Source organism: Aspergillus ambiguus, assembly GCF_047715705.1.
Source record: "Aspergillus ambiguus strain CBS 117.58 unplaced genomic scaffold BDV59scaffold_9, whole genome shotgun sequence".
Taxonomy (NCBI): domain Eukaryota; kingdom Fungi; phylum Ascomycota; class Eurotiomycetes; order Eurotiales; family Aspergillaceae; genus Aspergillus; species Aspergillus ambiguus.
In genome coordinates this window covers 675,752-688,165 of record NW_027395522.1, presented here as the reverse complement: position 1 = coordinate 688,165, position 12,414 = coordinate 675,752, and the positions used below count along the sequence as shown (strand labels likewise).

At 48.1% G+C, this 12,414-nt stretch overlaps 5 protein-coding genes across 5 annotated transcripts; 3 read left to right on the top strand and 2 right to left on the bottom strand.

Moving 5' to 3' along the window:
* Positions 1-943: 943 nt before the first annotated feature.
* BDV59DRAFT_175272 (uncharacterized protein) lies at positions 944-1,451 on the bottom strand. Its single transcript, XM_073689226.1, has one exon. It carries the CDS (start codon positions 1,405-1,407, stop codon positions 967-969), a length of 441 nt encoding a protein of 146 aa, XP_073549683.1. The 5' UTR covers positions 1,408-1,451; the 3' UTR covers positions 944-966.
* A 74-nt stretch (positions 1,452-1,525) lies between these two features.
* On the top strand, positions 1,526-2,054 carry BDV59DRAFT_175271 (uncharacterized protein). The gene has a single exon (XM_073689225.1). It carries the CDS (start codon positions 1,661-1,663, stop codon positions 1,943-1,945), a length of 285 nt encoding a protein of 94 aa, XP_073549682.1. The 5' UTR covers positions 1,526-1,660; the 3' UTR covers positions 1,946-2,054.
* Positions 2,055-2,848: 794 nt separating this feature from the next.
* Positions 2,849-4,602, top strand: BDV59DRAFT_200701 (putative amino acid permease (Can1); the record flags this gene model as incomplete). The annotated part of the gene is made up of 2 exons (XM_073693640.1): positions 2,849-3,083; positions 3,137-4,602. The coding sequence occupies 2 exons, from the start codon at positions 2,849-2,851 to the stop codon at positions 4,600-4,602; spliced, it is 1,701 nt and encodes a 566-aa protein (XP_073549681.1).
* A 113-nt stretch (positions 4,603-4,715) lies between these two features.
* BDV59DRAFT_192310 (putative MFS monocarboxylate transporter) lies at positions 4,716-6,191 on the bottom strand (the record flags this gene model as incomplete). Its single annotated transcript, XM_073692027.1, has 4 exons — positions 4,716-5,501; positions 5,549-5,809; positions 5,855-5,952; positions 6,008-6,191. 4 exons carry the CDS (start codon positions 6,189-6,191, stop codon positions 4,716-4,718), a joined length of 1,329 nt encoding a protein of 442 aa, XP_073549680.1.
* Positions 6,192-10,397: 4,206 nt separating this feature from the next.
* BDV59DRAFT_212165 (MFS transporter) lies at positions 10,398-12,402 on the top strand (the record flags this gene model as incomplete). The annotated part of the gene is made up of 4 exons (XM_073695972.1): positions 10,398-11,007; positions 11,065-11,116; positions 11,171-11,477; positions 11,529-12,402. Exons 1-4 carry the CDS (start codon positions 10,447-10,449, stop codon positions 12,400-12,402), a joined length of 1,794 nt encoding a protein of 597 aa, XP_073549679.1. The 5' UTR covers positions 10,398-10,446.
* Between the last annotated feature and the right edge of the window lie 12 nt (positions 12,403-12,414).

Sequence of the window (12,414 nt, the reverse complement as noted above, 5' to 3'; positions counted from 1 at the left end):
GACATATGTACGTACCTCGGATAGGGCCGTTGAAGGAGACCATTCAAGCGCCCAATTGAAGACTGCATTTCTTAAAGAACCAAGACTGGCCGATACATGCACAGTGCCCGTAGAAACTATCCTTTTCAGTTTTATGTTGAGGTATACTGTGACAGGGCCAGCTCAGCCAAGACTTTCTACTTTTCGCTGCATCGGTATCTGCCTTGATTTATGGGGTTCCACCCAGATATGTGCCGATAACTATGCTAAGATTCATGGTGGTTTTCATCATATCATCAAAGCACGCGCCATAGTATAGTTGGAAGCTCGTCGCTGAAGACAGGCCGAAGGAAAAAGGAGGATCGACCAAACAGGGAGCTTCCATTCTCTATGGCACATGTATATATCTCAAGGCTTGTCAACTAATTAAGGACAGATCAACTGCTACATCGTACTACGTACGGCGTACGCAGTACCATCGGTTGGCCCACCCAGCACTCTGCGCTGCCCCACTCTCCGCGCTTCCGTCCATCCAGGATATTGATACTACACAGTACTGCCTACAACCAATCGCGATCTGTCAGGGAAATTCGGCAGATCTGTAACGAGTGGAACAGGCGATCACACTTTCTGCTCGTCTTGCGTTGTTGGCGTTTTATCGTATCATTTCAAGATTCTCTCTCTTTTCCTGTTGGCATTGGTTAGCGATAATCAACGGTGCCTGCATTCCAAAACCATAATCTCCTCAATCAATCCATTACAGACTGACGGAAAATTCCCCGGCAGTTCTGGTTATGTATTCCTGAGAGCGATCTAAAGGGCAGGCTGCATAATTCACCCAGCAGTGATTGGGATCGAACTGTATGTCTTCAGTACCTTCTTCGGCTAATTTCGGGCCTTAGTTACCGCTGGCGTCCCGGCAATGGCCAAGGGTTGTGGTATTTCAACCCCGCATACATATCTCCTCGTGGCTGAACCTTACAACTTTCACCCTTCATTCATCATGACAGTTACACGGCATTCTCGGCATCCACCGGCGTTGGAAGAGCTGGCAGCTGTTATTGAAAGGTCTCTACAGAAGAACTTTTCGACGGCGGCTGCCAGTGTCGTACAGTGTCCAGACCTTCGCCAGCGGCCGTTCAATCTGGCAGCGCCGGGATTGTGCGGGAACGCATGCATCGGCGACATTGGAGCTAGAGAAAACCTTTTTCCCCGTCCCAACCTAAATGCCAAGTATTCTCTCCTCTCGCTCGCAGAAAAAATGAACATGTCAACCGATGAAGGGCTATTAATTGGTGCCGGAGCCGCTCCCTTCCAAGACATCGGGCAAAACGCTGAGTTTGCTGCGAACCTGTCCTGGCAGCGACACAGTGACAATACTGATTCCAGGAAAACAACGCGATCGTTCCTAGTAAATAAAAATCGCATTGTCAAAATGAACCATGATGGCTCTAGTACGTGCGAAACTACACTCAGTACGAGCTGCGCTTTGATGGCGAATTTGTTCGGTTGCAAGGGCGAAAAGGGGCCTGTGTTGAAGATTACGGCAGGTTGTCGGAAAGGCAAACATAACTTCACCGACTGTATCCGCCATGGTCTGCATGAGGCATACGGAGATAATAGACCAATCAGTCTTGGGGGTGTGTTTCTTCTGAAAACTGGGAAAGCCAAATTTCACATTATGCCAGATTTCCCGCCTGAGGACAAGTTGCCCTTCCCTAGCAGGGAGTTTATGGAGAAGGAATGGATAACATACCATGTCTTCGATGCTCCCATTGTCTGTTTGACGGTCCTGCACAGTTCAGACCCACAAGGGCTGGGTTTGAGGATGGAGCATACACACTGTTTTGAATTGGATGGAGGTCGTCAAGGGGGACATTATCACTATGATATCCAGGAGGGGCCTGATGAGGTTGGGTATGAAGCATATTTCAATGTTGCTTCTGCCGTTTACCGGATTCAATAGGTAGGTAGGTAGTAAATTAACGTCCCAGTGGGGTGGGTGAAGCCCTCCTTTTTGAGGCCTCTCTGGGCATGGGGACGAGCTAAGCCCGGATTCAATAGGCAACGGCCGCGATATATGTACATAGGCATACCTATCCGATAGCAGGGCATATTCGGATATACTTCTGACTACATCCTTCTAGCTAATTTCAACAACTCTACGCAGTGCAGTGCATAGTCCGACTGCATTTTAAATGGAAAACTGCTAACTGTAACTCTTCCCAAACTGTGGGTATCGAATGGGTCCGGAGAATAGCCGCGGGACGGCCAGAGGGAAAAAAAAGAAAAGAAAAGAAAAAAAGCAAAAGAAAAAGAAAAAGGCAAAAGCTTGGTGATATCCTAAACACACCCCCTCTAACTAGTAACTATCATCTTTTCTTGACTAATCGGCTACAGTCGTCAAAGGGTAAAATTAATAGTTATAACGTAATGTTTCCAGCGTTTCCAAGGCCAGACATATTGCGTACTCCGTGCAAAAAAAAGTGTTTTGGAACAAGACTTATGTTTATCTTGCCAAGGATCGGTGTGCCAAGCCTCCGTTCAGTTCTTTAGGAAGGATCAAGGCAAGTAAAGTAGAAGTTATTGCACTTAATAACGCCGTCTTAGTGATACTATTAGGAGATAATTCTTCTTTATGAGGGCCACGCTGATTTCTAGGGCCCATCTCTAGTCGTGTGGTCTTTCCTTTTCTTGCCTGCCGAAGTTTTTCTTTACCTAATAGGCTCCGCTTCCCTTTTTTTTTGTCGGGGAGTGTCCGTCATGAGCGTTCAGGTCACCCCAAAAAAGATTTGATCGGTTCTTGCTTCTCACGAAACAAAAATACCAGATCTGCCCTCTAGAGCGCTCCATGTACGGTTCGGCCAACATGGCCCATGACGAGGTTGCTCCTGTGCCACAGATGGCCGAATTTGCAGTGCCAAGAAAGTCACACGAGAGAACCAAAGGAGGCACGATCACCGTAGACCTGAAGAAAACGAAGAAGAATCTCTGGTCACCCTTTATCGATGAGAAGACTGTGGAGGAAGAAAGAAGGAACGATGAACCGCCGAAGGAACTGAAGCGGAACTTGAAGAGCAGACATCTACAGATGATTGCCATAGGTCAGGATTAATTCTTACCCTTTACATTCGGTACTGACATTAATTCACAACAGGGGGAACAATTGGAACAGGTCTCTTTATTGGGAGCGGAACGGCTTTAGCTCATGCCGGACCTGCCGGTTCTCTTATTGCATTTGCCTTCGTCGGTTCCATCGTGTACTCGGTAATGATTTCCATGTGCGAAGTTGGAACATATATTCCAATTGCGGGTTCTTTCGCCTCAATGTCCGCGAGACTTATCGACCCAAGTCTAGGCTTTGCGATGGGATGGATATACTGGTTTAATTGGGCGTCGACCTACGCTGTGGAATTAACGGCAACTGGCCTGATAATCCAATACTGGGATAGCGATTTGTCCATTGCAATCTTCATCGCCATATTCTGGGTTCTAATCACTCTTTTAAACCTCCTGCCAGTTGGGTTCTACGGAGAGATGGAGTTCTGGTTGTCAATGATCAAGGTGCTCACCGTGTTGGGCTTCATGATCTTTGCTATTTGCATAGACGCCGGAGCTGGGAAACAGGGGTATCTCGGATTCGATACGTGGAAAAGTCCAGGGGCATTCGCTCCATATCTTATTACGTCCTCAGACTCCACCGCCAAATTTGTGGGCTTCTATTCCACGCTGCTCACCGCTGGGTTCAGCTATCAAGGGACAGAACTGGTCGGAGTAGCTGCTGGCGAGACAGAGAATCCAGAGAAAACCGTCCCATCAGCTGTCCGCAAGACATTTATCCGCATTGTTGTCTTCTTCGTGTTGACCATATTCTTTATTGGCTTGCTAGTTCCATACAACGACCCCAGGTTGGTCACAGATGCGTCGGACGCATCGGCCTCGCCGATGGTAATTGCCGCCAACTTAGCGGGAGTGAAGGTCCTACCATCCTTGATTAACGCAGTGCTTCTAACGGTTGTCATCTCAGCAGCTAATTCTAACGTGTATAGCGGCAGTCGAGTCCTCCTAGGTCTATCTGAACAAGGGTTTGCTCCTCCCTTCTTCGGCTGGGTGTCGAAACATGGTGTTCCCTACATTAGCGTTATATTCACTGCACTATTTGGACTACTCGGGTTCATGAATGTTTCCAATTCCAGCGGCCAGGTCTTTAACTGGCTTGTCAACATATCAGGAGTAGCTGGCTTTATCTGCTGGGCATCGATCAACGCCAGCCACCTCGCATTCATGCGAGCCTTGAAGGCCCGTGGCAAATCCCGGAGTACTCTCCCATATAAGGCGGCTTGCCAGCCATATATCGCATACTATGGCCTCTTCTTCAACATTCTAATCATTCTCACCCAGGGGTTTACCGCATGGATCCCTGCTTTCAATGTCTCTGATTTCTTCGTCGCCTACATCTGTCCCATTGTGTTTGTGGTTCTCTATTTCGGACACAAAGTTTTCTACCAGACGTCATTCGTCCATCCTCTAGAGGCCGATCTAGACACTGGTTGTTTACACAATTATTCCTCGGAGACATCCATCAGAAAGACATGGGCAGAGAAAATTCGGGAGCAGATATGAGACACTACCAAGAGGCACTCACTGTTCGATGCGGAGTTTTAACTATGTTCGTCCGCCGCTATTCTATGGCCAGATAATAGCACAGAACTTCGTATTATCGCACCACACCAAGCTCATCTTAGGAGCCTCACAAAAAACCCAATCCCACCATACATGGCTGTCAATCCGGTGAAGACAACTAGAAAACCGAACTGACTGCCATATGCACCCCGTGCCTGTCCTTCCAAAGAGCGGCCAGCACGCAGAAGAGCCTCGCTCAAAGGCCCACTAGCCACGTTTCCAACACCTCTTCCAGCTTCCATGAGGCCAAAAACTAGCCGGATATCAGCTGTTTTGTGACTGTCAACTATCTCATTCGTGACAGACGACCAAGTGGCTGAGAAACCCCCGGCGGAAAGGCCATATAGGATAGCAAATATGTACAAAGGTGCTAGACTAGTGGAGAATCCCCAGATTAGGAACACCGAGAATGTGGCCCCAGCAGATACCCCTAGGAGACAGTTCGAGACAGGATAATGGTCCACTAGGTAACCCTGCATTATGCAACCGAAAATACTTGCCACATTAAAAATTGTCAGTACCAAGGAGGACAATATGCCATTTGCTCCTATGGAGTTGGCATGGGATGTCAAGAAAATGCTTGGGATGAAGAACCCCAATGCTTGAATAGTATTTCCCAATTGATGTATGATATATAGGTGGTTGAGCTGGAAGCTGAGGTCGATCTGACGAATGGTGTACTTCCTCGACGGAGTTCGGGGCTTGTGGTAAGGGAGTAAAATGATGGAGGCGATGAATATGGCTACTGAGGCGACACGAAGACTGTTTTTCCAGCCAAAACGCGTTATAAGTGTCTCGAAACACACAGGGAGGGTAGCACCCGTAAGAGCGGAGCCACTCTGCGGAGGTTAGTTAGATTTCAGTGTAAATAAGACGAAGGGCTTACCCATATAATTCCATATGCCAGTCCCTTTCTTTTCACAAACCAGTCTGGCACAAAGAAGACTGAAGGCGCATTGGCTACCGCGCATCCAACACCATATGCCACCCCCTGTGACAGTATTAATTGGGAGATAGACGTAGAAAAAGAGCCCAGGGCCAATGACAATGACATGATCATGACCCCAACTGTTGATATCCATCGTTGTGTGCGTGGGAAGAGCAGCATGCCTATCATCACGAGGGGGCAGGTCAAATATGATATACCCTGGGAACGTTAGAAGGCAGAGACACACCTAATTAATCGTCTTACCGTCGAACATGTTCCTATAACAGCAATATCATGGGATCCTTCGAAGACAGGATCGTTTCTGTAGTGACTCTGAAAAACACCAAACGTTGTGGGAAAGCCTACCCAACAGACCTTAATATTCAAGTAATATCATTCCCAATGCTGAAAACTTACCCCATCCAACAGCTTCTAGAACAAAACAGGCAGCCAAAAGCAGCCACGCCTGCTTACCTCTATCAACCGGAGGTAGAAGCTCTTCTTCACAGAGCTTTCCTTCAGGGTTTCGGACAGACGCATATGGCGAGGAGTCGTCTTGTGTGCATGTTATCACAGTAGCGTACTCCTTAGCAATCTCCATCGCGTCACGGGTTGTGTCAGTCGAATACAGAGATATAAAAAGAGGGGGCAGACGTTTCATAAATGGAGAGCCATGAGGGCAAATAATCTGCCAAGCTACTGGGTAGCTCCCATGATTCTGATGATCCCTCCCAGAGACCCGGCAGGATCATTGCAGCGTATCGCAGGAACAAAAGATCCATCCCTTGTAGATAGACAAATCTTCTCCTCTGCTGGCATGTGAGATGTGCAAAATATTACGGGGCTAGATGGAGAGGCCTCGGAAGCATTGGAATGCTACAAGACTCTTGGTGGAAACACGCGATGTGCACCGGCCTCTCTATGAATTTTAATCCACTCCTCGCCCAGTGCAGACGCTGTGTGAAAGAAGAGCCATTCATGTCCTTTAATTATAGGGAATCACTCAAGCGTGATAAACTATTGCGTATGACCAAGTTAAATGCTGCTTCAGGAAGCCGTTGTAAGCACCTTTTTCTGGAATCTGGAGCCCCAGTAATTCTCCTTGCTCCGCGTCGTCATGTGGTATGCCTATCAAAAAATCTTGAGGCCCTATCCTATATATACGTGCTATATCTAGCCTGATTTTTGTAGACCCACCAATATTCTTGCAAGCGCAAAAATAAAGCCACCGAGTAATCTCGCATGTCCTTATCTGCCTGATTAATGGGCCATTTTTGTATTATCAATCGAAATGTCAAACGAGGAGTATCCAGTACACTATGAAAACACGTTAAACAGCACTAGCAGTGCTTACTGGTCTCTTTATCTCCCCTTCTGGGAAGTGGTAACCTGTCTTTAAAGGAACCCCCTGCCTCTATTCCAGAGACACATATCCGAGTCTTCTAAACAGATGGTTATCTGTCGCTGAGCGGGATACAACGGCAATCGAATGTGATGAGATCCCCGCAATCCAACTCTATGCGTCTCGGGGTTCTCACGTAGATTCTTTCCAGCTGATCGACATCTGGTTCACCTGGTAGGATAAATATGGGCTACAAACCCAATCACCAGACAACGCCCTGTCCTTGGGGTTCGGCCTCAATATGGCACAGCTGTTTCACAGCAACCGCTTGCACATTATCGATTTCCGTAGTTCACTGGCCAAGGCTCGCTTGATGAGAGCCCATATCGGGATTTACAATGGCTAAGTGATTACTCGAGTCAGGTAATCCATGTCAGTCCACAAAAATGTAGAATATAGATATATATTTGGTACATTAGGTACATGAAGTTTATGGCACTTTCACAACCTTCGTTAGGCACAAGAATAATTCTGACCGATGAAGGACAACGAAGTAGATAACTGAATAGTACAAATCGTGGAGGAGCTAATCGATGGGAAGAACGTAAGTTTGCAAACTTCCATCGAAGATTTTTTCGCCATGCAGGATACTAACTGGGCCTGGGAGAAGCGTGCCACTGAACTTTCCTAATTTTAGTCAAGAGCAAGAGGAGAATTTGGTCGCCTTCCAATTGACAGCACATACTTTTTCTGCCTTGACCAGGAATTTCGCGGAGAATTCTTGGCCCTGGTGCAGCCGAATATGGTAAAAGGAATGTAGAGCCTCAGGTCGATCATGTTAGGACTTAATAGCCGAGGTGCGTCATTTATATTAAATGATATGATGCATGATCTGGTGACTATGCCATGCAGGAGTTTCTCTTATATGATAATTCATCGTATATCCCTCACGCCGTCTCAATCGGCTTGTTTTCCGTCAGGTGCAACAGACGCGCCTGAATGCAAGAATAGTCTCCTGACTGTAATTTCCTTGCATGCGTTTTATAACGGCACAAAAGGTTCCCATAATTTCTAGGATCGGAAAACATAAAACCCATCAGAAAGGGAAGGGTTTAAGAGTACACCGACTGGTTTTCAACGCACAAGTCCCAATAGAAATTGCAACATGAGGATGAGGCTGAACTCGAAGAGGATCTGGCCACATTCCTGACTGTCTCACCGGTAGCCTACAAATGATGCGAGGGATAGTGACCGTCTTACCCATCCACCCCGCCACATTCACCGTCTCCTGGAAAGGACTATATAAAATGGCTCCAGATTCTATCGTTACTAGGTAGGATTTTCAACCAGCGCGGAGAAGGCTTTTCTCGATTATTCGACACACAATCCAAAGGAAACGATGCGGACAAACACCGATATCGCACTCCTCTTCCTTGCTATTCTTCTGATAATAGCGCCTGCTCGAGCGGGGGGGTTCTGCACAGACCAATGTCGGCCTGAACCACCGAGTTGTAAAGACGGCGAGGTAAGTTTTCTACACAGGTATTGGGACTAGGAAGCTACTGAGTTCACTACCATGACGTAGGCTCCTACAGGTATTGACGTATGTTTCAAGCATTCCGAGGGGTTTGCAGGATTCTAATCCGTTATAGGGATGTTGGGGGTGCTGTCAGCCTAAATAGGCACAGCCCTATACCATTCAGCGTACGCTGGTTCATAAAATGTGCAAAAGTGGAAACGGTCGGGCTAATAATAGTGGATGAGAAGATAATACTGTCTTGTATCATGCTGCGTCTCTTGTAGCACAACGGTTGCTAATGTACGTAAGGTTCGCCGTACATCAGCTAATATGCTTTTTCAAATTTCAGTCAATCTGTTGTAGCACACATTGGAATAGAATCGGTAATCGATTACTAGGCAGTCTAGTTAATCGAATAGTTTCGAATAGTTTCGAATATTTTCAAGTCAATCAGCACTTTTAATATACTTCATGGGTTAGTAGGCTTGGTAGCTCTGCCTCAGACGGAATAAATGGCTGGATTTTCATAGAAGGGAGACTGCCCAGTTCATTATTCTGGAATCCAGTTAAGATAAGTATAGGCGAACAGTTGTAGTATCATGACCACCCTGTTTTGCTTTCACTGTATCGATAATCTTTCAGTAATTATGCTGACTGAGGGATGCCCAACTGGCAAGGCTGGGAGAATTGCTCTAATATAAATTCCTTCTCCATCATTTCTTTTCTACTGTGGACCTACAAAGGACTCTGTCACCATCCTGCCCTTTACGCTTATAACGATACTACTAACTCCCGTACCAACTTGCTCGACCGAACCAACTACGAGTGCCTCGGATATGGACCTACCAGTTCTGATACAAGCATTCAGGCAATTTTCCTAACTATTTTGCATCTTGGGTTCCGTATCTCAGTGTCTGTGGATACAATGACTAGAAGGCGCAGGAAAACCTTTGGTGCTCCAAAGACTACAAAACAGATTCCGACTCCAATTGTCCTGGTCGTGGCGACGCCTACAGTTATCCTAACCAGTACCTTAGATGACACTTCTATTACATGGCGAGTATAAACTTGAGTTGCGCTCCTAGAAATGAATGGGTCCTGCCGCTTCCCATCCTAGCTCCAACGGCAGTACCTACTACAACAGCGGCAAAGGTACGGGCTCGGTATGCACCTGACGGCGGTGGACTACACAAGATCGATTAATATACACTATATTCAGGCTTGAAGGAAAAGAGGGGTTAGAAGTCCGAAACAAAGGTTAGGGCTGAGACGTGAGTGGTCCACCAGCGAGTGATTGTGGGGCGGGGCACTGAGTGCAGTACGTAGTAGCTTTTCGGTGGCAAGAGTCGACATACGGGGTACACCAGAATCATCTAGGCCTTCTTCAGTGTCTCTATTTAGGCAACTGAGAATGTTCTACCAGGCTCTATTGAATCGACTTCCTGGGCGGTCTGGTCAGATTCAATAATCGGCGGGATCAAGACTATGCTCTAATAAGTGAGTAACCGGTACTACGCTAGTATGAACATCCAAATGGAAACTCTTCTAGGCGCTATAGATGTCGTGAATTCATACATTTCCGTACGACAATACAGGCACACAGGCAGCCTCGGCCTGCATTACAGAACCAAGGCTCTCGGCTTGCCGACCCAACAGCCGAACCAGGCCTTGCCGTGGGTCTGCGGATAATCTGATGCGGCGTAGAGCTCCACACGATGGGTCGCGGTGGCAGTCAAGCAAATCGGCCGATGTGCTGCACCAATCTTATGGAAGAGAGCGATCTATAGGCTGGGTCAGGTACTGGTGGCATCATTATTATCGGAATAAATGAACTTCGGAAAAATCAGAACACTAGTGAAAAGAAAGGGCTCTACGGAATAAATGGTATACATGGATTCACTTGCCACATTTTGAATTTCCTCTCTACCTTTCATACCCTCTCTTCCATTTAATCTTCTCCCACAGGGATGCGAACTTGAAGTCCGTCACACCAACATGGCATCCAAGGAGGATCCTATCGAAGCACCACGGCCACAAAGCATTCCCTATTGGCGTCTCCTGATCGACCAGGGCGCTGTGACCCCCGAGATTATCGAGTATACCTATATTGGCAGCGGTACTGAAGCAAGCCCATACATTGTGGAATGGATCCCCAACGATCCTCGGAATCCGATGAACTTCCCCAAGGGTCTGAAATGGGCCTTCACAGTCACCGTCGCCTTTGCAACTTTCGGGGTATCTATGGCCTCATCTGCCTACGCCGGAGGAATTGAGGAGATTGTCAAATCGTTCCATATCGGCCAGGAGGTCGCCACGCTAGGAGTATCTCTATTTGTGTTGGGTTTTGCAGTAGGGCCTCTACTGTGGGCACCCCTGAGTGAATTGATCGGTCGCCAGCTAGTGTTCTTCATCTCCTACTTTGGTTTGGCGGCTTTCTGTGCCGGTGCGGCGGGATCGCAAAATCCATGGACTCTGATCATCCTTCGTTTCTTTGCTGGATCATTTGGGAGTTCGCCATTGACAAATGCTGGTGGCGTCATTGCAGACATCTTTCCGGTATACATTCTCGTTATGACTCTCGAATGAGGAGCAGGGGAGGCTAACGACCGACAGGCGGATCAACGGGGACTAGCAACGAGTCTTTTCGCCGGAGCTCCGTTTCTGGGTATGTAACACTGCCGTCCATCTTCACGCGTCAGCATATCCTAACCATGTTTAGGTCCTACTCTTGGTCCTGTTATCGGTGGCTTCTTGGGTGAAAGTGCGGGCTGGGTCTGGGTACAAGGGTTTCTGGCGGCATTCACGGGTTTGATTTGGATCGTGGAGTCGTTGATGGTGCCGGAGACTTATGCTCCATTACTTCTACGCAAACGTGCCGAACGGCTGAGCAAGATTACCGGCAAAGTATATCGCAGCAAGCTGGACGTCGAACGTGGCCGCGTGTCGGTCAGTAATGCATTTGGCGCCGCATTGCTACGTCCATGGATCCTACTCTTTGCCGAACCCATCGTTCTCCTTCTGTCACTGTATGTCCTTCTCCTATGCTGCGCGAACGTAGGACCCCCTAACATCGTCAGGTATATGGCCATCATCTACGGGACCTTGTACATGCTTTTCGACGCGTTTCCCATCGTCTTCCAGGAGATCCGTGGATGGAGCGAGGGTATTGGCAGCCTACCGTTCCTGGGTGTGATGACAGGAATGATGATAGCCGTAGGATGCAACATGTACGACAACAAACGCTACGTCCGCATCCATGAGAAACACCGAGGATTCGCACCCCCGGAGGCACGACTTCCACCAACAATGGTCGGTGCCGTGGCCATTCCAGTGGGCCTGTTCTGGTTCGCATGGACGAACGGGCAGACCATCCACTGGATCGTCAGTATTATTGCGTCGGCGCCGTTCGGGTTCGGCATGGTGCTCGTCTTCCTCAACATCATGACGTATCTCATTGACGCATACACGATTTACGCCGCGAGTGTGCTAGCAGCGAACAGCATCATTCGGTCATGTTTTGGAGCAGTCTTCCCTCTGTTCACCACGTATATGTACCACAATCTCGGCATCCACTGGGCGTCATGTATCCCAGCCTTCCTAGCGTTGGCGTGCTTACCGTTTCCCTTCTTTTTTTACCGGTATGGGGCCTCTGTGCGTCGGAAGTGCAAGTATGCGGCCGAAGCGGACGATTTCATGCGTAAGCTCGCGGAGAAGGCGCTGGGCACCGGCGAGGCCGATCAGAAACGCGACACAGTGGTCGAGGCATGTACAGATGGTGCGGCCGAGGCGGATCTTGAGCGAGCGGGATCGGTCGATACGGTATCGAGCGATGACGAAGATCGCATTTACCAGGAGAACCCGTACGACATTGACCGGGTGAATACGAAGAACTCGGCGATTACGCAGCGGTCGAAGTCGACTCGGGGGAAGAAGAGGTTTTTGTTCTTTTAACACGCGTCTATG